Source organism: Oncorhynchus gorbuscha, linkage group LG22, assembly GCF_021184085.1.
Source record: "Oncorhynchus gorbuscha isolate QuinsamMale2020 ecotype Even-year linkage group LG22, OgorEven_v1.0, whole genome shotgun sequence".
NCBI lineage: Eukaryota > Metazoa > Chordata > Actinopteri > Salmoniformes > Salmonidae > Oncorhynchus > Oncorhynchus gorbuscha.
In genome coordinates, this window is record NC_060194.1 from 3,293,434 (window position 1) to 3,320,483 (window position 27,050).

At 43.7% G+C, this 27,050-nt stretch overlaps 1 protein-coding gene across 3 annotated transcripts in view; it reads left to right on the forward strand.

Moving 5' to 3' along the window:
• The window catches only part of efr3a (EFR3 homolog A (S. cerevisiae)), a 250,798-nt gene that overhangs the window by 67,818 nt on the left and 155,930 nt on the right, over positions 1-27,050 (forward strand). For all 3 annotated transcript variants that reach the window (XM_046320769.1, XM_046320771.1, XM_046320770.1), the window contains exon 5: positions 1,552-1,702. In XM_046320769.1, the coding sequence (XP_046176725.1) occupies positions 1,552-1,702 (151 nt within the window). The remainder of the gene's footprint in view (positions 1-1,551; positions 1,703-27,050) is intronic.

The window sequence follows — 27,050 nt, forward strand, 5'->3', positions numbered from 1 at the left end:
ATCCTAATTAATTCAAAATGAAGATGTATGTCTTTACACCCCAGACGTATTCCTTGGTGGAAGTACCTTTGGCAGCCAGTGAAAACATAATGACAGTGAAAACACTTTTTTTTTTAAACTTGTGCAAATGTATTAAAGATGAAATATTTAATTTACATAAGTATACACTCCCCTGTTTCAATACTTTGTTGAAGCACCTTTGGCAGTGATTACAGCTGTGAGACTTTATGTCTCAAAGACCTTTCCACACCTGGATTGTGTAACATTTATTATTTCCAATATTTATCAATGTCAAATTGGATGTTTATCAGTGCTGGACAACCATTTTCAGGTCTTACCATAGTCTAGAAATTCTAACTCGGCCACTCAGAAACATTCACTGTCTTCTTGGTAAGTAACTCCAGTGTAGATTTGTGTGTTTTAGAATATTGTCCTGCTGAATGGTTATCTCCCAGTGTCTGGTGGAAAGCAGACTGAACCAGGTTTTCCTCTAGAATTTTGCCTGTGCTTAGGTCAACTACATTTTTTTATCATGAAAACCTCCCCAGTCCTTATCGATTACTAGCATACCCATAACATGATGCAGCCACCACTATGCTTGAAAATATGGAGGGTTGTACTCCTTAATGTGTTGTATATTCGATTTTCCCCAAACACAGCACTTTTTAGTCGGGACAAAAATGTATTGCTTTGCCACATTTTTGGCAGAATTACTTTATTGCCTTGTTGTAAATGGAATGCATGTTTTGGAATATTTTGATTCTGTACTGGCTTCTATTTTTTAAAACTCTTTTAAATTATGTTAGTATTGTGGAGTAACTACAATGTTGTTGATCCATCCTCAGTTTCCTCTTATCACAACCATTAAACTCTAACCGTTTTAGTCACCGTTGGCCTCATAGTGAAATCCCAAGAAATGTGGAGTAGGTTGTCTAGATCTGCAATAAAAAAAACTGTGCCATGGGTGTTTAGACTATGCACTGTATGTTGTGTTCTGCATGTAATGGCAGTGACATGAAAACTAACCCCGCTGCCTGCTTGTCATTGCCCTGCACCCTCAACACATAATACATCCAATGCCAGTCTTCGAGAATGGCTGCCTGGCTACCCAAACTCCTGCTCCGGCCAAACGAAACGCCATGCCCACGGATGTTAGTTTCTTCTCCGCAATGAGTCTGAATCTGAGTACTTCCCCAACTATTTCTAGAACACACACATTTTGACCATTCTGATTGGTCCCTGAAATACTGATGGGTTGGGTCAGAGACGGAACACATTTGGGTCATGCGGCATTTAGAAAATGTGTCGTTGGCTTTGATTCTCTGATTGGTTCGAGATTTTCCAATCGCCGATAACTTAATTTTGTACAACACCTCTCATTTTGACGCCACCACAGACTACTTCAACGATGGCTGAATTATGTAGCAACAAACAGCAGTGGAATAATTCAGTTTGAGTCGTTAGGCAACCAGAATGGCTACTCTGCTACCTGAACCATTTTATATTTTATACATATACTGAAAATAATTAACATTCTCTTGACCCATGCAGGTACGTAGTCATCGCCATGGAGGCTCTGGACCAGCTCCTGATGGCATGTCACTCCCAGAGCATCAAGCCCTTTGTGGAGAGCTTCCTCCACATGGTGGCCAAGCTGCTGGAGTCCCGGGAGCCAGACCTGCAGGTCCTGGGGACCAACTCGGTAAGTAACACCCCATGGTCCTTTGTGGCTCAGCTGCTCGACCATGGCACTTGCCACGTAAGGATTGTGGGTTCGATTACTGCTGTTGACCACCCATACGGAAATGTATGCACACATGACTGGAAGTCGATTATAAAAAATAAAGTGCCTTGAGAAAGTATTCACATCTTTGAACTTTTTCCACATGTTGTTACATTACAGCCTTATTCTAAAATCGATTTTTTTTAAATCCTCATCAATCTACACACAATACCCCATAATAACAAAGCAAAAGCAGTTTTGGATATATCACATTTACTTAAAGTATTTCGACCCTTTTACTCAGGTACTTTGTTGAAACACCTTTGGCAGCGATTACAGCCTCAAGTCTTCTTGGGTATGACGCTACAAGCTTGGTACACCTGTATTTGGGAAGTTTCTCCCATTCTTCTCTGCAGAGCCTCTCAAGCTCTGTCAGGTTGGATAGGGAGCGTCGCTGCACTGCTATTTTCAGGTCTCTCCAGATGTTCAATCGGGTTCTAGTCCGGCTCTGGATGAGCCACTCAAGAACATTCAGATACTTGTCCCGAAGCCACTCCTGCGTTGTCTTGGCTGTGTGCTTAGGGTTGTTGTCTTGTTGGAAGGTGAAGGAACCATCTTTGTGGATTCCAAACTTCTTTTTAAGAAGAATGGAGGCCTCTGTGTTCTTGGGGAACTTCAATGCTGCAGAATTTTTTTTCCCAGATCTGTGCCTCGACACAATCCTGTCTCTGAGCTCTACGGACAGTTCCTCATGGCTTGGTTTTTGCTCTGACATGCACTGTCGACTCTGGGACTTTTATATAGACAGGTGTAAGTCTTTCCAAATCATGTCCAATAAATAGATTTTTACCACAGGTGGACTCCAATAAAGTTGTAGAAGCATCTCAAAGATGATCAATGGCAACAGGATGCACCTGAGCTCAATTTCGAGTCTGAATACTTACGTAAATAAGTTATTTCTGTTTTTAAAAATGTCTAAACCTGTTTTCGCTTTGTCATTATGGGGCATTGTGTGTAGATTGAGGGGAAAAAGCGACAACAACTGTAATATCTTGATTAGATAAGTATCCACACCCCTGAGTTAATACATGTTAAATCCACTTTGTGGGCCTCCCGAGTGGCGCAGTGGTCTAAAGCACTGCATCGCTGTGCTAGCTGTGCCACTAGAGATTCTTGTTTCCAGTACAGGCTGTCTCGCAGGCCCATGGGGCGGCAAACATTTGGCCCAAAGTCATCTGGGTTAGGGGAGGGTTTGGCCGGCAGGAATGTCCTTCTTCTAACGCGCATTAGCGACTCCTGTGGCGGGCCGGGCGCAGTACACGCTGATAAAGTACACATTGACACCAATGTGTGGCTGGCTTCCCAAGTTGAGTGTGCATTGTGTCAAGAAGCAGTGCCGCTTGGTCAGATTGTGTTTCGGAGTACGCACAGCTCTCAACCTTCGCCTCTCCCGTGTCCGTACGGCAGTTGCAGCGATGAGACAAGACTGTAACTACCAATTGGATAATGAAAATGAAGGAAAATGAGAGAAAAGGGGGTAAAGAAGCTGTGAGTCTTTCTGGGTAAGTCTCTAAGAGCTTTGCACACCTGGATTTTACAATATTTGCACATTATTCTCTAGGCAGCTGTTTTCAGGTCTTGCCATATATTTTCCATAACAAAGGGGTTTAATACTTATTTAACATGTCAGCTTTTCATTTTTTATTAATTTGTAAAAATTCCTAAAACATAATTCCACTTTTTGGGTTATTGGGTTTATTATTATTTTTTATTTCACCTTTATTTAACCATGTAGGCCAGTTGAGAACAAGTTCTCATTTACAACTGCGACCTGGCCAACATAAAGCAAAGCAGTGCAACATAAACAACACCACAGAGTTACACATGGAGTAAAACAAACATACAGTCAATAACAATAGAAAGTCTGTATACAGTGTGTGCAAATGAAGTAAGGAGGTAAAGCAATAAATAGGCCATAGTGGCGAAGTAATTACAATTTAGCAATTTACACTGGAGTGACAGATGAGGATGTGGAAGTAGAAATACTGGTGTGTAAAAGAGCAGAAAAAAATAAAATACGGGGATGAGGTAGGTAGGTATTTGGTTGGATGTGCTTTTTACAGATGGGCTGTGTACAGCTGCAGCGATCGGTAAGCTGCTCTGACAGCCGCTGCTTGAAGTTACTGAGGGAGATATGTCTCCTACTTCAGTGATTTTTTTTTTGCAATTCGTTCCAGTCATTGGTAGCAGAGACCTGGAAGGAAAGGCGGCCAAAGGAGGTGTTGACTTTGGGGATAACCAGTGAAATATACTTACTGGAGTGCATGCTACGGGTGGGTGTTGCTATGGTGACCAGTGAGCTGAGATAAGGCGGAGCTTTACCTAGCAAAGACTTATAGATGACCTGGAGCCCGTGGGTTTGGCGACAAATTTGTAGCGAGGACCAGCCAATGACAGCGTACTGGTTGCAGTGGTGGGTAGTTGGTGACAAAACGGATGGCACTGTGATAGACTGCATCTTATTTGCTGAGTAGAGTGTTGGAGGTTATTTTGTAAATTACACAGCCGAAGTCTAGGATTGGCAGGATAGTCAGTTTTACGAGGGTATGTTTGGCATCATGAGTGAAGGAGGCTTTGTTGCGAAATAGGAAGCCTATTCTAGATTTAACTTTGGATTGGAGATGTTTAATGTGAGTCTGGGAGGAGAGTTTACAGTCTAGTCAGACACCTAGGTATTTTAGGTGATCTTAATATAATCAATTTTAAATTCAGGCTGTAAAACATGTGGAAAAAGTTGTCCAAAGGTGTGAGTACTTTCTGAAGCCACTTTCTGACTTTACTTTCTGAAGGAATGCAAAATAAACTGCCTTATGGATTGAATTTGAATGATTTGTCATTTCAATGTAAGTGTTTAGGACCGTGGTTGAAAGACTGTGTTCGAATGAAATGTACCTCACTCATGCAATTCACCCCCCCCCCTCATTTATGGTCATTTAAATGTCTTATTTCATTAATGTTTTAAACAATTGGAAGTTCGGATAGCCTGAATGTTTGAAAGTTGGTCTTGTATCTTAAATGGCATAGAATAGATAGATGGAATGATTGGACTGGTTGATTGATTAATGGATTGATGGGATATCCTGAACATGTGACAGTTGGTTTGGTGTCTCCATCTTGAATGGTGAGTCATTTTATTGAAACATTTATATAGCTATAGTTTTAGAAAGATTTTAAAGAATTTGAAGTCCTTAAAAACTGATTAATCATGTAACTGTAATTAACTAGGAAGTCAGGGCACCAAGGAAAATATTCAGATACAAAGTTATAATTTCCCAATATAACCTTTCAAATATTTTATATCTGAACAATTAGTCTTCGTATTAATGAATGATTTACTTTACCTCACGTTAGTCTCATTCCAAACGTCGTAAATTATTGGTTATCTGCACCAACCCAGTCCGTCACTGAGTCATCCATACATCAATTGTCTTAAATAATTTATTTATTACTAACTAAGTAATTCACAGAAATGCATAAACAAACAGAGTAAATATGGTTACAAGAAATTATAGGAGAATGTGCCCTAGTGGGCTAAACCGGCATGGCGGCTTGTTAGACAAGAGGGAAGTGGGGGTCGACTAAGAAGTCACTACAAAGTTAATAATTATAACAATTGAAATGCTAATCCTTTACACATGAACACTCACTCATTTGGGAACAATTGCAATCAATATATATATATATATATATATATTTACGCTCAGTGTGTCGTTTTGATCTTTGTTGAAAAGTTAGTTTCTGTTGGAGAGTTTTCATCCTCTCTCTCTCTCTCTCTCTCTCGCTCTCTCTCTCTCTCGTGGTTAGAATGGATTGTAGAATGGATGTTTCGGCGGTTGTTGTTCTTCGCTTTCAATGGTACCGAATTCTTAGCTGCAAACTAGTAATTAATATCAAAGACTTGTTCTTATTCTGTCGTTATCGATAGTCTAAAAGTTTAACCACGTGGTATGGTTAAAAGATTCAGCAATGGTCTGCAACCTTTGTCCTCCCGTGATTGAGAAATGCTCAGTAAAGCATGTTTCTTCAAAGTTTTTTTTTCCGGAATTGCAGAAAAGGGTCCCAGGATGCCTGACTCATGGGCTCATGGGCGGTCCTCTGATTTTGTTCAACTCAAAAGGGAATTGGAGTTTCCTTCATTAAACAGTCTAAAATCACATGACACAATTTTACAAACAGTATCATACTCACTCATTAATCTTATACAACAATTAGATATAAACCTCATATCTGAGGCTATTATATAAACAGTGTTATGGTAATGTGGCCACACCGTCTCCCATGAGCTTCCCCAAGTTGTAACAAACGGACCAGTTCGTAGCTGGATTCTTCACCCATCTTTTATACCTTCTCCGGGAACGTAAACGTTGTTCGGACCTCAAGTTCTGTGAGGTGGAAGAAATTCCTTTGTTCTCTATGAAACTTCACTCTCTCTCTATACTGTGTGGCCATGAGGAGATCCTCAGGAATTTACGACCTCTCTCTGACCACAGCAGCCTAGTTGAAGGAGGAAAGCGGGAGTCGGGGAGAGGGGGATGGGTCTTGCTGTACCCAAAGAGGGCAACGTCATGACAACACATTTTGCGTGACAACTACGCAATTCTCTGTCCATGTATGCTGGTATGAGATTGGAGTTAATGGTACGCAGAAATGAATAGGTCCTGATAATTATTGTTATTGTTTCTTTTTTTACATTTGAATAAAAAAATTATATAACTACTGGGACGTGGAATTAAATGTATATCACACTCGCACAAATGTAAACAGTTATTTTTAGAATTTGCATTTAATTTCTTTCACTAGCAAATATGAGTGAACAGCTGGCACTTCAGAGCCCACTGAATGTCCATCTTATGTTCTCTAAAGTTAGCTTGAAACAATTAGTGTTTACCTTTCCACAACACACAGAGTCAAAGGGATTTGTCCATGTGTTTATGTACAGCTGACAGTCGGGAATCTCAGCATCACAAAAAACAGAAAGAGGGGCAGACACGAGGTAGCTACGTCGAATAATGATGCATCATTCTTCATGTCCGTTGACACAAACTCTGTGTTGCAGTTCGAGAATCAGGATGTTAGATTTACTCAGTGGATTAATTTTTATTTCAGCCTTGTGGGAGAGGAGAAAACGGACAAAGAGTTGAAATTCCACAAGGCAGTGACAAAAAGCTTACAGCACCTGGTATTCCCAGGCGGTCTCCCATCCAAGTACTAACCAGGCCCGACCCTGCTTGGCTTCCGAGGTCAGACGAGATCAGGCATACTCAGGCCGTATTTTCCACGTAACATTACAAGGATCACGCAACCTGATATACTGTGGTCCTTCTGTAGCTCAGTTGGTAGAGCATGGCGCTTGTAACGCCAGGGTAGTGGGTTCGATCCCCGGGACCACCCATACGTAGAATGTATGCACACATGACTGTAAGTCGCTTTGGATAAAAGCGTCTGCTAAATGGCATATATATATATATATATATATATATATATATATATATATATACTGTAACTGTAATTTTGATCCACGTCACAAAAAGCATTACAAAAGTATAATCAAATATAAACATCTTGTCGTTAAACAACCTCTTGGAACTACCCATCTCGGATCCGGGAAAATTGTCATCAACTACACTAATTAGCATAGCGCAACGGTCAAAAAATATTACTAGAAAATATTCATATTCATGAAATCACAAGTGAAATATAGTGAAACACAGCTTAACCTTTTGTTCATCACCCGATCATCTCAGATTTTGAAATTATTTTTTACAGCCAAAGCAAGACAAGTGTTTGTAAGTTTATCGATAGCCTAGCATAGCATTATGTCCAGCTAGCAGCAGGAAGCTTGGTCACGAAAATCAGAAAAGCAATCAAATTAATAGTTTACCTTTGATGAGCTTCGGATTTTTTCACTCACAACACTCCCAGTTAGACAGCAAACATTCCTTTTGTTCCATAAAGATTATTTTTATACCCAAAATACCTCCGTTTGTTGGCCACGTTATGTTGAGAAATCCACTGGAAATAGTGGTCACGACAACGCTGGCCCAAAATTCCAAATTATATCCATAATATCGACAGAAACATGGCAAACGTTTTTTATAATCAATCCTCAAGGTGTTTTTCAAATATCTATTCGATATTATATCAACTGGGACAATTGGCTTTTCAGTAGGAGCGAGAGGAAAAATGACTACCTCTGTCTTTTACGCAAGAATCACTCTGAGAGCCCGCAGTTGGCCACTTACGCAATGTAGTCCTTTACGCTCATTCTCATTCAGCATTCAAAATGCTGTAGACACCTTAGGGAATACGTAGAAAAAGGAATCCGGTTGATATCCCTTTCAATGGCCAGTAGGGGTGCATAGGAACACAACTGTTTCAAAACATGAGTCACTTCCTGATGGGATTTTTCTTAGGCGTTTGCCTGCAATATCAGTTCTGTTATACTCGGACAATATTTTTACAGTTTTGGAAACTTTTTAGTGTTGTCTATCCTAAGCTGTCAATTATATGCATATTCTAGCATCTGGTCCTGAGAAATAGGCCGTTTACTTTGGGCACATTATTTTTCCAAAAAGGAAAATAGTGCCCCCCAGCTTCAAGAAAACGAAGTCGGGAGTTTAGAAGACTGCGATGAAGAATGAATGAGTGTCTGGTATCAGCTATAGAGGCAATGCTTATAAAATGCCTTTGGACAAGATTTGAGATTTTATCAATTTCGAAAATCTGAAATTATTTATGCACTGCAAAGAAATACAGTAGGGCAGAGTCTGGTCAACATGCGCACAGATCAGGCCTGGAGAGAAATTGGCACAATTAAAGGGGGGGGCAGCCTGGTCTACTCCCACCTTTTGACTGTGATGTTGGGGATATTCCACAGTAATGAAGACTGCGAACCAATATTTAGTCTCAATATTTAGTACAGTGCCTCCCTCAGTACAGACATGCTGAGTGACCTCGTTACCAGGAAGGTTTCAATGATTGCCAGAGGAACTGTTTGCCCTGCTGCGTAAGGCTAAATCTGCTAGCTACCAGGCAAATCTGTCTAGGAAATTATTTCCTGAACGTTTGAAGGTCTCCAGAAGATTTGTGCTCACCCACTATTTCCTATCATAGCTTTTTCGTTTTCATTATGGATAATATGTTGATTTGATACTGATGCTCTGTTTCAAACATTTGTTCTTCTCATATCAGAGTTTTTAAAAAAAACAAGACATTTGTACCTTTAAATGTACCCACATTTAAAAAAAACTCCAAGTATAAAGGCCCTTTGTGTGTTCTTTCTAATGATATCTTGTTAATGACATTTACCATATGTGTAAATGGAATGCTATAGTTTTGGCAAGTCTGTTGTGTCATGCCCAAAGTAGATGTCCTAAGTGATTTTTTTTTCCCAACAATTGTTTACAGACATATTATTTCACTTGTAATATCACCAGTGGGTCAGAAGTGTACATACACTAAGTTGACTGTGCCTTTAAACAGCTTGGAAAATAATGGAATGGCTTTAGAAGCTTCTGATAGGTTAATCGACATAATTTGAGTCAATTGGAGGTGTACCTGTGGATGTACTTCAAGGCCTACCTTCAAACTCAGTGCCTCTTTGCTTGACATCATGGGAAAATCAAAAGAAATCAGCCAATTTCAAAATGCCTGAAGCTACCACATTCATCTGTACAAACAATAGTACCCAAGTATAAACGCCATGGGACCACACAGACGTCATACTGCTCAGGAAGGAGATGCATCCTGTCTCCTAGAGATGAACGTGCAAAACGTGCAACTCAATCCCAGAACAGCAAAGGACCTTGTGAAGATGCTGGAGGAAACGGGTACAAAAGTATCTATATCCCCAGTAAAACGAGTCCTTTATCGACATAACCTGAAAGGCCGCTTAGCAAGGAAGAAGCCACTGCTCCAAAACCGCCATAAAAAAGCCAGACTTCGGTTTGCAACTGCACATGTGGACAAAGATCATAATTTTTGAAGAATTGTCCTCTGGTCTGATGAAACAAAAATGAACTGTTTAGCCATAATGACCATCGTTATGTTTGGAGGGAAAAGGGGGAGACTTACAAGTCGAAGAACACCATCCCAACCGTGAAGCACGGGGGTGGCAGCATCATGTTGTGGGGGTGATTTACTGCCGGAGGGACTGGTGCATTTCACAAAATAGAAGGCGTCATGAGAAAGGAGAGACCTGGAAAAACGTGTGCGAGCAAAGAGGTCTACAAACCTGACTCAGATACACCAGCTCAGTCAGGAGGAATGGGCCAAAATTCACCCAACTTATTGTGGGAAGCTTTTTTTGGTCCTCCAATAATCGGTGTCTGCATTAAACAATCCTAATCTGTTGACCTCGTGTGTGTGTGTGTGTGTGTGTGTGTGTGTGTGTGTGTGTGTGTGTGTGTGTGTGTGTGTGTGTGTGTGTGTGTGTGTGTGTGTGTGTGTGTGTGTGTGTGTGTGTGTGTGTGTGTGTGTGTGTGTGTGTGTGTGTGTGTGTGTGTGTGTGTGTGAGAACATGTGCACAGATGGAGAAAGTAAAAGTCAATTGGTGGTCCTTCTGTAGCTCAGTTGGTAGAGCATGGTGCTTGTAACGCCAGGGTAGTGGGTTCGATCCCCGGGACCACCCATACGTAGAATGTATGCACACATGACTGTAAGTCGCTTTGGATAAAAGCGTCTGCTAAATGGCATATATTATATTATTATTATTATTATTATAAATGGCATATATTATCATATATATGATGAATGAGCTGTCTTACTGTAGAAGGCTTGGCTGGCTGTGTGTTGTAAATTGGGTCATAAATGTTTGGCTGGATAGAACCTGAATAATTATTTTATTATTTAAATTATCCTCTCTTTTCTTCTGTAGTTTGTCCTTCAAAGTAAGAAATAAAGCTGTGATTTAGAATGTGTCTCCTTGAGAATAGTTCAGTTCTGTCTTTTTGAAAGGAGACAATTTAGGACATGGAACACCAGTGTAGAGTTTTCTTTTTCTCAGTATCAAGTCATCACCATATTGTCCTCACAGGAGTTCTCAGAATTGAACAATTACAGCTTAAAATGATTTATTTTTTAAATGAGGGAATGCATCACAGAAAGAGGGAAGAAGATAAGACTTGAGAGGAAAGCGTGAAGAAGCGATATAGCTCAAAGCGGAAATATTTTTCTGCAAGGTCACTCTGTTCCCAAGCAAGGACATCTCAAAACTGACTGTCGCACTTACTGTCCACAAACTGACACAACATACTGTTTTTAACAGGGGTGGTGGAGAGGAGAGGTCACATTTATTTCTGTTTTACACGGATGCACTGTATACAGTTTTACAAACAATTGTTTGCTCAAATTCCCCCACGCTAGAGACGATGTGTTTTTGTCCAATTTTACATTTATTTGGTCATTTTTGGTCAGGGTTGCAATAAATGTGTATTTGCTAATCAGCGTGGACAGAAGGTTGTGGCTATGTTTTACTCTTAAGCATTCTAAAGATGACTGAGAAGTTGCTGTGTATTTTGTCTTGGCACTGCCGCCCGTTCATTTGAGCCTGGAAACAGAGCCGGTTGTTTAGATGTGAAAGCCGATGAATTACTTATGTGTGGTATAGAGGCTGACTGAGGAGAGGGAGGAAGGAGGGTGTGGGTGGTAGGCTAGAGACTGCCTTTATGTGTGAGCCATGTTCATGGAATGTTCCCTTATGGCACAGGCTAAAACACTGAACTGGTCTCTTTTTAATTTGGTTGTGTACTTCTCATGGTTCCCCCCCCATTTTAGCCAGTTAGAAAATTAGCTAAGCATCCATGTTTGTTTTGTTCGCTCAGACTCGGTTTTGTGACCAAATTATATAACCTCACCAGATTTAAATGAAAATCCTGGGAGGATTATCCTAAACAGAAAATTTGACAGACTATAACATCAAACGGCTTATGTTTCATTTGAAAAAATATAGGCACCTCAGAGATTACGAAATGTGAAAGTTGTATATGTATGTAGGTGTTTGTATTGTATGGTATAATACATACATATGTGATGTATCTGAATGTTTGGTGTATGTTCGGTATATTTGTATTATGTTATTTAACGACATAACACATGAAACTGTTGATGAAGGCAATGTGAAAATTTTCCAAAAAGTGACAATTGAAAAGGATTTCGATAGATGAGCCACAGTCGACTTGGTACACAGACACATGAAGTCATTGAGTCAGTCACACGAGCGATCTTGCACATGCTATATTCATAACCACAGGGCAGTCATCCACACCGCGTGTCTTATGGATACAACAAAGTTACGATGGAGTTACGATGGAGTGACCTGGGGTACCTGTGTTTGCCCTCGTTCACACTTTCCTCCCATCTTTGGCTGATTAGGCTGCTACAAATAGCCCTTCTATTTTCAGTGTCTTTCACTTCCTGAGTTACGATGGAGTTACGATGGAGTGACCCGGGGTACCTGTGTTTGCCCTCGTTCACACTTTCCTCCCATCTTTGGCTGATTAGGCTGCTACAAATAGCCCTTCTATTTTCAGTGTCTTTCACTTCCTGAGTTACGATGGAGTTACGATGGAGTGACCCGGGGTACCTGTGTTTGCCCTCGTTCACACTTTCCTCCCATCTTTGGCTGATTAGGCTGCTACAAATAGCCCTTCTATTTTCAGTGTCTTTCACTTCCTGAGTTACGATGGAGTTACGATGGAGTGACCCGGGGTACCTGTGTTTGCCCTCGTTCACACTTTCCTCCCATCTTTGGCTGTTTAGGCTGCTACAAATAGCCCTTCTTCTATTTTCAGTGTCTTTCACTTCCTGGCCCAAGTTTCCAAACTGAGGAATGGTGATATTAAATTGTATTGGTCACATACACATGGTTAGCAGATATTAATGCGAGTGTAGTGAAATGGTTGTGCTTCTAGTTCTGACTATGCAGTAATATCTAACAAGTAATCTAACAATTTCACAACAACTACTTTATACACAAGTGTAAAGGAATGAATAAAAATATGTACTTATAAATATATGGATGAGCGATGGCCGTGCGGCGTAGGCAAGATGCAGTAGATAGTATAGACTACAGTATAGACTACAGTATAGACATATGAGTTGAGTAATGTAGGGTATGTAAACATTTAAAGTGACTCGTGATACATTTATAACATCCAATTTTTTATTATTAAAGTGGCTAGAGGTGAGTCAGTATGTTGGCAGCAGCCACTCAGTGTTAGTGATGGTTGTTTAACAGTCTGATGGCCTTGAGATAGAAGCTGTTTTTCATTCTCTCGCTCCCAGCTTTTGATGCACCTGTACTGACCTCACCTTCTGGATGATAGTGGGGTGAACAGGAAGTGGCTCAGGTGGTGGTTGTCCTTGATGATCTTTTTGGCCTTCCTGTGACATCGGGTGGTGTAGGTGTCCTGGAGGGCAGGTAGTTTGCCCCCGGTGATGCATTACATTTACATTTAAGTCATTTAGCAGACGCTCTTATCCAGAGCGACTTACAAATTGGTGCATTCACCTTATGACATCCAGTGGGACAGTCACTTAACAATAGTGCATCTAAAACTTTCGAGAGGGATTACTTATCCTATCCTAGGTATTCCTTAAAGAGGTGGGGTTTCAGGTGTCTCCGGAAGGTGGTGATTGACTCCGCTGTCCTGGCGTCGTGAGGGAGTTTGTTCCACCATTGGGGGGCCAGGGCAGCGAACAGTTTTGACTGGGCTGAGCGGGAGCTGTACTTCCTCAGTGGTAGGGAGGCGAGCAGGCCAGAGGTGGATGAACGCAGTGCCCTTGTTTGGGTGTAGGGCCTGATCAGAGCCTGGAGGTACTGAGGTGCCGTTCCCCTCACAGCTCCGTAGGCAAGCACCATGGTCTTGTAGCGGATGCGAGCTTCAACTGGAAGCCAGTGGAGAGAACGGAGGAGCGGGGTGACGTGAGAGAACTTGGGAAGGTTGAACACCAGACGGGCTGCGGCGTTCTGGATGAGTTGAAGGGGTTTAATGGCACAGGCAGGGAGCCCAGCCAACAGCGAGTTGCAGTAATCCAGACGGGAGATGACAAGTGCCTGGATTAGGACCTGGTAGTGCGGTCTGCATTGTGCAGACCGCACTACCCTCTGGAGTGCCTTGCGGTTGTGGATGGAGCAGTTGTCATACCAGACGGTGATACGGCCCGACAGGATGCTCTCGATTGTGCATCTGTAAAAGTTTCAGTGTTTTCGGTGACGAGACAAATTCCTTCAGCCTCCTGAGGTTGTGGAGGCGCTGTTGCGCCTTCTTTACCATGCTGTCTGTGTGGGTGGACAGTTTCAGTTTGTCCGTGATGTGTACACCTAGGATCATAACTTTCCACCTTCTCCACTATTGTCCCCTCTGTGGATAGGGGGCTGCTCCCTCTGCTGTTTCCTGAAGTCCACGATCATCTCCTTTGTTTTGTTGACGTTGAGTGTGAGGTTATTTTCCTGACACTACACTATGAGGGCTCTCACCTCCTCCCTGTAGGCCGTCTCGTTGTTGTTGGTGATCAAGCCTACCACTGTATTGTCGTCTGCGAACTTGATGATTGAGTTGGAGGCATGCATGGCCACGCAGTCAGACCAAGGGTCTCGAGCTTCATGACGAGTTTGGAGGGTACTATGGTGTTAAATGCTGAGCTGTAGTCGATGAACAGCATTCTTACATAGGTATTCCTCTTGTCCAGATGGGTTAGGGCAGTGTGATTGCATCATCTGTGGACCTATTGGGGCGGTAAGCAAATTGGAGTGGGTCTAGGGTGCCAGGTAGGGTGGAGGTGATATGATCCTTGACTAGTCTCTCAAAGCACTTCATGGTGACGGAAGTGAGTTCTACAGGGCGATAGTTGTTTAGCTCAGTTACCTTAGCTTTCTTGGGAACTGGAACAATGGTGGCCCTCTTGAAGAATGTGGGAACAGCAGACTGAATAGGGATTGATTGAATATGTCCGTAAACACACCAGCCAGCTGGTCTTCGCATGCTCTGAGAACACGGCTAGGGATGCTGTCTGGGCCATCAGACTTGCGAGGGTTAACACGTCTAAATGTTTTACTCGCGTTGGCCGCGGTGAAGGAGAGCCGCAGGTTTTGGTAGCGGGTCGTGTGTGTGGCACTGTATTGTCCTTAAAGTGATCAAAGAAGTTGTTTAATTTGTCCGGGAGCAAGACGTCGGTTTCTAAGACTGGGCTTGGTTTTCTTTTTATATTCCGTGATTGACTGTAGACCTTGCCACATACGTCTCATGTCTGAGACATTGAATTGCAACTACTTTGTCTCTATACTGACGCTTAGCTTGTTTGATTACCTTGCGGAGGGAATAGCTACACTGTATGTATTCGGTCATGTTTGCAGTCGCCTTGCTGTGATTAAATGCAGTGGTTCACGCTTTCAGTTTTGCCTGAAGGTTTTAATAGTCACCGTGGGTACATCACCACCAATTAACTTGCTAATAAACTCACAATCAGCCTATACGTCAATGTTGTTGTCTGAGGCTATCCGGAACATATCACAGTCCACGTCATCGAAGTAATCTTGAACCGTGGAATGTGATTGGTCGGACTAGCGTTGAACAGTCCTGAGCACGGGCGTTTCCTGTTTAAGTTTCTGTGTATAGGCTAGGAGCAACAAAATGGCGTTATGCTCAGATTTGCTGAAAAGAGGGCGAGGGAGGGCTTTGTATGCGTCGCGGAAGTTAGAGTAGCAATGATCCAGAATGCTGCCAGCCCGAGTCGCGCGTTCGATATTGTGATAAAATTTAGGGAGCCTTGTTTTCAGATTAGCTTTGTTAAAATTCCCAGCTACAATAAATGCAGCCTCAGGATCTATGGTTTCCAGTTTACATAGAGTCCAATGAAGTCCTTTCAGGGCCGTCGGGGTGTCTGCTTGGGGGGGATATACACGACTGTGATTATGATCGAAGAGAATTCTCTTGGTAGATAATGCGGTAGGCATTTGATTGTGAGGAATTCTAGGTCAGGTGAACAAAAGGACTTGAGTTCCTGTATGTTGTTATGAACACACCATGACTCGTTAATCATAAGGCAAACACCCCCGCCCTTCTTCTTACCAGAGAGATGTTTGTTTCTGTTAGGCTCGTTGCGTGAAGAAACCGGGTGGCTGTACCGACTGTTAACGTATCCCGAGTGAGCAATGTTTCCGTGAAACAGAGAATGTTACATTCTCTGCTGTCTCTCTGGAAGTCAACCTTTGCTCGAATTTCATCTACCTTGTTGTCAAGAGACTGGACATTGGCTCGTAGTATACTCGGGATCGGGGAGCGATGTGCCCGTCTACGGAGCCTGACCAGAAGACCGCTCCGTCCACCCCTTCTGCGGCGCCGTTGTTTTGGGTCACCTACTGGGATAATATATGCCAATATATGCCATTTAGCAGACGCTTTTATCCAAAGCGACTTACAGTCATGTGTGCATACATTCTACGTATGGGTGGTCCCGGGGATTGAACCCACTACCCTGGCGTTACAAGCACCATGCTCTACCAACTGAGCTACAGGACCATTGTCCTGGGTGGTGGTCCAAACAAAGGATCCACTTCGGGAAAGTCGTATTCCTGGTCGTGTTGTTGGTAAGTTGACGTTGCTCTTATTTCGAATAGTTCTTCCTGGTTGTGTGTAATAAGACTTCAGATTTCCTGGGGCAACAATGTAAGACATAATAAACAAAAAAACTAAATACGGTGTAGTTTCATACGAACGCGAAGCGAGGCGACCATCTCTGTCGGCACCATCTCATAAGGAATGGAGACTTTGTTTCCAATCTGAGGAATGGAGACTTGGTTTACAATCTGAGGAATGGAGACTTTGTTTATTTGAAGTGCATCTTACAAAGGCTTCATATAGGCTTCATAAGCACTACATAGATGCTTCGTAAATCATCTATAACCTCTAGAGAGATTCATGTGGCATAACTGTGTGACATAACCATACATTTATTTGGTCACATTCGTTAATCCTTTATTTTTTTAATTTTTTTTTAACCTTTTATCAATACATTTTTTTTCTCATTTAGATAACATCACTTTTCCAAGAGAGACCTTGTCCAATAGCAGCAGAGGGGACAATGTTTCAGACAAAACAATTTACATACACTAACTCAACATTAAACAAAACTACAAACACACATGCATACAGTACAAAAAAAAACATTTTAAATTAAAACACAAACGTCTTGACTAAAAATAGCTGGCCTAAAAACAATTACACTCTTCTATGATATATACATATAAGTGTTTAAACTCCACCAACGAAACTAGATCATCAAATTTTATAATGTTCAGGAGAGAATTCCAGGACCACGGGGCTAAGTAACTAAAACTATTTCTACCATGACCTGTTCCAATTTTTGGTTCTGTTAGAAGCAAATCAGAATGGGACCGTAATTGATATTTATTTACTGACCTGACTAAAAAAGAACCGAGATAAAATGGCATTTTACCCAATATGGCCTTATAAATAAGTGTATACCAGTGTTTAAGCCTACGCAAGGTCAATGACGACCAGCCAACAGCGCTGTAGAGATCACAATGATGTGTTAGAAGTTTCTGATTTGTAATGAACCTGAGGGCTGCATGATACACTGAATCAAGTGCTCTCGTGGTAATGGCTGAGGCCTGCATATATATATACAGCGGGGCAAAAGTCAGCCACCAATTGTGCAAGTTCTCCCACTTAAAAAGATGAGGCCTATAATTTTCATCATAGGGGTACACTTCAGCTATGACAGACAAAATGAGGGGGTAAAATCCAGAAAATCACATTTTTAATGAATTTATTTGCAAATTATGGTGGAAAATAAGTACTTGGTCAATAACAAACGTTTCTCAATACTTTGTTATATACCCTTTGTTGGCAATGACAGAGGTCAAACGTTTTCTGTAAGTCTTCACGAGGTTTTCACACACTGTTGCTGGTATTTTGGCCCATTCCTCCATGCAGATCTCCTCTAGAGCAGTGATGTTTTGGGGCTGTTGCTGGGCAACACGGACTTTCAACTCCCTCCAAAGATTTTCTATGGGGTTGAGATCTGGAGACTGGCTAGGCCACTCCAGGACCTTGAAATGCTTCTTACGAAGCCACTCCTTCGTTGCCCGGATGGTGTGTTTGGGATCATTGTCATGCTGAAAGACCCAGCCACGTTTCATCTTCAATGCCCTTGTGATGGAAGGAGGTTTTCACTCAACATCTCACGATACATGGCCCCATTCATTCTTTCCTTTACACGGATCAGTCGTCCTGGTCCCTTTGCAGAAAAACAGTCCCAAAGCATGATGTTTCCACCCCCATGCTTCACAGTAGGTATGGTGTTCTTTGGATGCAACTCGGCATTCTTTGTCCTCCAAACACGACGATTTGAGTTTTTACCAAAAAGTTATATTTTGGTTTCATCTGACCATATGACATTCTACCAATCTTCTTTTAGATCATCCAAATGCTCTCTAGCAAACTTCAGACGGGCCTGGACATGTACTGGCTTAAGCAGTGGTCCTTCTGTAGCTCAGTTGGTAGAGCATGGCGCTTGTAACGCCAGGGTAGTGGGTTCGTTCCCCGGGACCACCCATACGTAGAATGTATGCACACATGACTGTAAGTCGCTTTGGATAAAAGCGTCTGCTAAATGGCATATATAAGCAGGGGGACACGTCTGGCACTGCAGGATTTGAGTCCCTGGCGGCGTAGTGTGTTACTGATGGTAGGCTTTGTTACTTTGGTCCCAGCTCTCTGCAGGTCATTCACTAGTTCTCCCGTGTGGTTCTGGGATTTTTGCTCACCGTTCTTGTGATCATTTTGACCCCACAGGGTGAGATATTGCGTGGAGCCCCAGATCGAGGGAGATTATCAGTTGTCTTGTATGTCTTCCATTTCCTAATATTTTCTCCCACAGTTGATTTCTTCAAATCAAGCTGTTTACCTGTTTATATGGCGAATCGCATCTCTGCATGTCTGGCAGACATATCAGTGTGGATGACGGATCACCACCTCAAGCTGAACTTCGGCAAGACGGAGCTGCTCTTCCTCCCGGGGAAGGACTGCCCGTTCCACGATCTCGCCATCACGGTTGACAACTCCATTGTGTCCTCCTCCCAGAGCGCTAAGAACCTTGGCGTGATCCTGGACAACAAACTGTCGTTCTCAACTAATATCAAGGCGGTGGCCCGTTCCTGTAGGTTCATGCTCTACAACATCCGCAGAGTACGACCCTGCCTCACACAGGAAGCGGCGCAGGTCCTAATCCAGGCACTTGTCATCTCCCGTCTGGATTACTGCAACTCGCTGTTGGCTGGGCTCCCTGCCTGTGCCATTAAACCCCTACAACTCATCCAGAACGCCGCAGCCCGTCTAGTGTTCAACCTTCCCAAGTTCTCTCACGTCACCCCGCTCCTCCGCTCTCTCCACTGGCTTCCAGTTGAAGCTCGCATCCGCTACAAGACCATGGTGCTTGCCTACGGAGCTGTGAGGGGAACGGCACCTCAGTACCTCCAGGCTCTGATCAGGCCCTACACCCAAATAAGGGCACTGCGTTCATCCACCTCTGGCCTGCTCGCCTCCCTACCACTGAGGAAGTACAGTTCCCGCTCAGCTCAGTCAAAACTGTTCGCTGCTCTGGCTCCCCAATGGTGGAACAAACTCCCTCACGACGCCAGGACAGCGGAGTCAATCACCACCTTCCGGAGACACCTGAAACCCCACCTCTTTAAGGAATACCTAGGATAGGATAAAGTAATCCTTCTCACCCCCCTTAAAATATTTAGATGCACTATTGTAAAGTGGTTGTTCCACTGGATGTCATAAGGTGAATGCACCAATTTGTAAGTCGCTCTGGATAAGAGCGTCTGCTAAATGACTTAAATGTAATGTAAATGTACCTATTGCAGATTCAGTCTTCCCAGCCTGGTGCAGGTCTACAATTTTGTTTCTGGTGTCCTTTGACAGCTCTTTAGTCTTGACCATAGTGGAGTTTGGAGTGTGACTGTTTGAGGTTGTGGTCAGGTGTCTTTTATACTGATAACAAGTTCAAACAGGTGTCATTAATACAGGTAACGAGTGGAGGACAGAGGAGCCGCTTAAAGAAGTTGTTACAGGTCTGTGAGAGCCAGAAATCTTGCTTGTTTGTAGGTGACCAAATACTTATTTTCCACCATAATTTGCAAATAAATTCATAAAAAATCCTACAATATGATTTTCTGGATTTTTTTCCACTCATTTTGTCTGTCATAGTTGAAGTGTACCTATGATGAAAATTACAGGCCTCTCATCTTTTTTAAGTGGGAGAACTTGCACAATTGGTGGCTGACTAAATACTTTTTTGCCCCACTGTGTATTTGATACACAAGTATTTGATACACTGCCGATTTTGCAGGTTTTCCCACTTACAAAGCATGTTGAGGTCTGTCATTTTTACCATAGGTACACTTCAACTGTGAGAGACTGAATCTACAAAAATCCAGAAAATCACATTGTATGATTTTTAAGTAATTAATCTGCATTTTATTGCATGGCGTAAGTATACATTGATACATCAGAAATGCAGAACTTAATATTTGGTACAGAAACCTTTGTTTGCAATTACAGAGATCATACATTTCCTGTAGTTCTTGACCAGGTTTGCACACACTGCAGCAGGGATTTTGGCCCCGCCTCCATACAGACCTTCTCCAGATCCTTCAGGTTTCGGGGCTGTCGCTGGGCAATACGGACTTTCAGCTCCCTCCAAAGATTTTATATTGGGTACAGGTCTGGAGACTGGCTAGGTCACTCCAGGACCTTGAGATGCTTCTTACGGAGCCACTCCTTAGTTGCCCTGGCTGTGTGTTTCGGGTCGTTGTCATGCTGGAAGACCCAGCCACGACCCATCTTCAATGTTCTTACTGAGGGAAGGAGGTTGTTGGCCAAGATCTTGCGATACATGGCTCCATCCATCCTCCCCTCAATACGGTGCAGTCGTCCTGTCCCCTTTGCAGAAAAGCATCCCCAAAGAATGATGTTTCCACCTCCATGCTTCACGGTTAGGATGGTGTTCTTGGGTTTGTACTCCTCCTTCTTCCTCCAAAAACGGCGAGTGGAGTTTAGACCAAAAAGCTCTATTTTTGTCTCATCAGACCACATGACCGTTTCCCATTCCTTCTCTGGATCATCCAGATGGTCATTGGCAAACTTCAGACGGGTGTGGACATGCACTGGCTTGAGCAGGAGGACCTTGCGTGCGCTGCAGGATTTTAATCCATGACGGTGTAGTGTGTTACTAATGGTTCTTTGAGACGGCTCTCTTCAGGTCATTGACCAGGTCCTGCCATGTAGTTCTGGGCTGATCCCTCACCTTCCTCATGATCATTGATGCCCCATGAGGTGAGATCTTGCATGGAGCGCCAGACCGAGGGTGATTGACCGTCATCTTGAACTTCTTCCTTTTTCTAATAATTGCACCAACAGTTGTTGTCTTCTCACCAAGCTGCTTGCCTATTGTCCTGTATGCCATCCCAGCCTTGTGCAGGTCTACAATTGTATCCCTGATGTCCTTACACAGCTCTCTAGTCTTGGCCATTGTGGAGAGGTTGGAGTCTGTTTGATTGTGTGGACAGGTGTCTTTTATACAGGTAACAAGTTCAAACAGGTGCAGTTAATACAGGCAATGAGTGGAGAACAGGATGGCTTCTTAAAGAAAAACTAACAGGTCTGTGAGAACCGGAATTATTATTATTTTTTTAAACAGGTAGGCAAGTTGAGAACAAGTTCTCATTTACAAATGCGACCTGGCCAAGATCAAGCAAAGCAGTTCGACACATACAACGACACCGAGTTACACATGGAGTAAAACAAACATACAGTATAAACAAGTCTATATACGATGTGAGCAAATGAGGTGAGATAAGGGAGGTAAAGGCAAAAAAGGCCATGGTGGCAAAGTAAATACAATATAGCAAGTAAAACACTGGAATGGTAGATTTGCAGTGGAAGAATGTGCAAAGTAGAAATACAAATAATGGGGAGCAAAATAAATCAAATAAATACAGTAGGGAAAGAGGTAGTTGTTTGGGCTAAATTATAGGTGGGCTATGTACAGGTGCAGTAATCTGTGAGCTGCTCTGACAGTTGGTGCTTAAAGCTAGTGTGGGGGATAAGTGTTTCCAGTTTCAGAGATTTTTGTAGTTCGTTCCAGTCATTGGCGGCAGAGAACTGGAAGGAGAGGCGGCCAAAGAAAGAATTGGTTTTGGGGGTGACCAGAGAGATATACCTGCTGGAGCGCGTGCTACAGGTGGGTGATGCTATGGTGACCAGCGAGCTGAGATATGGGGGGACTTTACCTAGCAGGGTCTTGTAGATGACATGGAGCCAGTGGGTTTGGCGACGAGTATGAAGCGAGGGCCAGCCAACGAGAGCGTACAGGTCGCAATGGTGGGTAGTATATGGGGCTTTGGTGACTAAATGGATTGCACTGTGATAGACTGCATCCAATTTGTTGAGTAGGGTATTGTCATTTTGTAAATGACATCGCCGAAGTCGAGGATTGGTAGGATGGTCAGTTTTACAAGGGTATGTTTGGCAGCATGATTGAAGGATGCTTTGTTGCGAAATAGGAAGCCAATTCTAGATTTAACTTTGGATTGGAAATGTTTGATGTGGGTCTGGAAGGAGAGTTTACAGTCTAACCAGACACCTAGGTATTTGTAGTTGTCCACGTATTCTAAGTCAGAGCCATCCAGAGTAGTGATGTTGGACAGGCGGGCAGGTGCAGGCCCTCCAAGTCTCCGACCACTACCTTGTATCCTTTTCCCTCTCGCTCTCATCCAACACTTCCCACACTGCCCCTACTCGGATGGTATCGCGCCGTCCCAACCTTCGCTCTCTCTCCCCCGCTACTCTCTCCTCTTCCATCCTATCATCTCTTCCCTCTGCTCAAACCTTCTCCAACCTATCTCCTGATTCTGCCTCCTCAACCCTCCTCTCCTCCCTTTCTGCATCCTTTGACTCTCTATGTCCCCTATCTTCCAGGCCGGCTCGGTCCTCCCCTCCCGCTCCGTGGCTTGACGACTCATTGCGAGCTCACAGAACAGGGCTCCGGGCAGCCGAGCGGAAATGGAGGAAAACTCGCCTCCCTGCGGACCTGGCATCCTTTCACTCCCTCCTCTCTACATTTTCCTCCTCTGTCTCTGCTGCTAAAGCCACTTTCTACCACTCTAAATTCCAAGCATCTGCCTCTAACCCTAGGAAGCTCTTTGCCACCTTCTCCTCCCTCCTGAATCCCCCCTCCTCCCTCTCTGCGGATGACTTCGTCAACCATTTTGAAAAGAAGGTCGACGACATCCGATCCTCGTTTGCTAAGTCAAACGACACCGCTGGTTCTACTCACACTGCCCTACCCTGTGCTCTGACCTCTTTCTCCCCATCTCTCTCCAGATGAAATCTCGCGTCTTGTGACGGCCGGCCGCCCAACAACCTGCCCGCTCGACCCTATCCCCTCCTCTCTTCTCCAGACCATTTCCGGAGACCTTCTCCCTTACCTCACCTCGCTCATCAACTTATCCCTGACCGCTGGCTACGTCCCTTCCGTCTTCAAGAGAGCGAGAGTTGCACCCCTTCTGAAAAAACCTACACTCGATCCCTCCGATGTCAACAACTACAGACCAGTATCCCTTCTTTCTTTTCTCTCCAAAACTCTTGAACGTGCCGTCCTTGGCCAGCTCTCCCGCTATCTCTCTCTGAATGACCTTCTTGATCCAAATCAGTCAGGTTTCAAGACTAGTCATTCAACTGAGACTGCTCTTCTCTGTATCACGGAGGCGCTCCGCACCGCTAAAGCTAACTCTCTCTCCTCTGCTCTCATCCTTCTAGACCTATCTGCTGCCTTCGATACTGTGAACCATCAGATCCTCCTCTCCACCCTCTCCGAGTTGGGCATCTCCGGCGCGGCCCACGCTTGGATTGCGTCCTACCTGACAGGTCGCTCCTACCAGGTGGCGTGGCGAGAATCTGTCTCCTCACCACGCGCTCTCACCACTGGTGTCCCCCAGGGCTCTGTTTTAGGCCCTCTCCTATTCTCGCTATACACCAAGTCACTTGGCTCTGTCATAACCTCACATGGTCTCTCCTATCATTGCTATGCAGACGACACACAATTAATCTTCTCCTTTCCCCCTTCTGATGACCAGGTGGCGAATCGCATCTCTGCATGTCTGGCAGACATATCAGTGTGGATGACGGATCACCACCTCAAGCTGAACTTCGGCAAGACTGAGCTGCTCTTCCTCCCGGGGAAGGACTGCCCGTTCCATGATCCCGCCATCACGGTTGACAACTCCATTGTTTCCTCCTCCCAGAGCGCTAAGAACTTTGGCGTGATCCTGGACAACACCCTGTCGTTCTCAACTAACATCAAGGCGGTGGCCCGTTCCTGTAGGTTCATGCTCTACAACATCCGCAGAGTACGACCCTGCCTCACACAGGAAGCGGCGCAGGTCCTAATCCAGGCACTTGTCATCTCCCGTCTGGATTACTGCAACTCGCTGTTGGCTGGGCTCCCTGCCTGTGCCATTAAACCCCTACAACTCATCCAGAACGCCGCAGCCCGTCTAGTGTTCAACCTTCCCAAGTTCTCTCACGTCACCCCGCTCCTCCGCTCTCTCCACTGGCTTCCAGTTGAAGCTCGCATCCGCTACAAGACCATGGTGCTTGCCTACGGAGCTGTGAGGGGAACGGCACCTCAGTACCTCCAGGCTCTGATCAGGCCCTACACCCAAATAAGGGCACTGCGTTCATCCACCTCTGGCCTGCTCGCCTCCCTACCACTGAGGAAGTACAGTTCCCGCTCAGCCCAGTCAAAACTGTTCGCTGCTCTGGCTCCCCAATGGTGGAACAAACTCCCTCACGACGCCAGGACAGCGGAGTCAATCACCACCTTCCGGAGACACCTGAAACCCCACCTCTTTAAGGAATACCTAGGATAGGATAAAGTAATCCTTCTCACCCCCCTTAAAATATTTAGATGCACTATTGTAAAGTGGCTGTTCCACTGGATGTCATAAGGTGAATGCACCAATTTGTAAGTCGCTCTGGATAAGAGCGTCTGCTAAACGACTTAAATGTAATGTAAATGTAAGAGCATGCATTTAGTTTTACTTGTATTTAAGAGCAATTGGAGGCCATGGAAGGAGATTTGTATGGCATTGAAGCTTGCCTGGATGGTTGTTAACAGTGTCCAGAGAAGGGCTAGAAGTATACAGAATGGTGTCGTCTGCGTAGAGGTGGATCAGAGACTCACCAGCAACAAGAGCGACATCATTGATATATATACAGAGAAGAGAGTCGGTCCAAGAATTGAACCCTGTGGCACCCCCATAGAGACTGCCAGAGGTCCGGACAGCAGACCCTCCGATTTGACACACTGAACTCTATCAGAGAAGTAGTTTGGTGAACCAGGCGAGGCAATCATTAGAGAAACCAAGGATGTCGAGTCTGCCGATGAGGATGTGGTGATTGACAGAGTCGAAAGCCTTGGCCAGATCAATGAATACGGCTGCACAGTAATGTTTCTTATCGATGGTGGTTAAGATATCGTTGAGGACCTTGAGTGTGGCTGAGGTGCACCCATGACCATCTCTGAAACCAGATTGCATAGCAGAGAGGGTATGGTGAGATTCAAAATGGTCGGTAATCTGTTTGTTGACTTGGCTTTCGAAGACCTTAGAAAGGCAGGGTAGGATCGATATAGGTCTGTAGCAGTTTGGGTCAAGAGTGTTCCCCCCTTTGATGAGGGGGATGACCGCAGCTGCTTTCCAATCTTTGGGAATCTCAGACGACACGGAAGAGAGGTTGAACAGGCTAGTAAATAGGGGTGGCAACAATTTCGGCAGATCATTTTAGAAAGAAAGGGTCCAGATTTTCTAGCCCGGCTGATTTGTAGGGGTCCAGATTTTGCAGCTCTTTCAGAACATCAGCTGACTGGATTTGGGTAAAGGAGAAATGGGGAAGGCTTGGGTGAGTTGCTGTGGGGGTTGCAGTGCTGTTGACCGGGGTAGGAGTAGCCAGGTGGAAAGTATGGCCAGCCGTAGAAAAATGCTTATTGAAATTCTCAATTATGGTGGATTTATCAGTGGTGACAGTGTTTCCTATCTTCAGTGCAGTGGGCAGCTGGGAGGAGGTGTTCTTATTCTCCATGGACTTTACAGTGTCCCGGAACTACTTGAAAAAGCTAGCCTTGGCTTTTCTAACTGCCTGTGTATAATGGTTTCTAGCTTCCCTTCTAGCTTCTTACTGGTTGGTAGGTGATCAAATACTTATGTCATGCAATAAAATGCAAATTAATTACTTAAAAATCATACAATGTAACTTTCTGGATTTTTCTTTTAGATTCCGTCTCTCACAGTTGAAGTGTACCTATGATAAACAATTACAGACCTCTACATGCTTTGTAAGTAGGAAAACCCACAAAATCATCAGTGTATCAAATACTTGTTCTCCCCACTGTATAAACTGACAGTAATGTACATCGTACCAGCTCCTTCCTGGTCTCAAAAGAAAAACCAGCCTTATGCCGGTAATAAAATCATATTCTCAGTTCTCTACATGCACAGTGAAGCTCAGCTTCTCATCAACACACACACCCAATTATTTGTACACTTAAACTTGCTCTATAGTATGTCCAGCCAATGTAGCAATGACATGTTTTGTAACATGTCTGGCATTTGAAAATACCATGCATTTTGTTTTACCTGAATTTAGAATCGACTTTAAATCATACAGATTCTGTTATATGATGTTAAATGCTCTTTGGGCATTTTCAAAAGCTAAAGATAAACTACTACTACTTGAATAAAGAACAGTATCATCTGCATAAAAATGAAAATCCTCTGTTTCAAAAAGATCCCCACTGTTGTTGATATACAAAATGAACAACAGTGGGGCCAAAATAGAATCTTGCGGAACACTTGAGCACACCTCTATGGACTTTACAACCATGCGCCATTACACATGGTGCACGATTTGATAGGTAATTTATTAACCAATCTAGAGCATGACCAGTAATATCACAACATTTCAACCTTTGCACTAACACAGCATGGTCAAAGCACAAAATACCCCGAATATTTTAAATGAATTTGGAGAGAAGTTCACAAAGCAATACCGCTCCATTGCTCTCTGCATGTATGGCTGTGATTTGCAATCTCATTAGTCCTTGTTTGCTTATGTAGTTCCACATGGTTGTTCCACTTCCAGGGTAAGCCATTGAAGGACCGAGCTCTTGTTTTCTGACC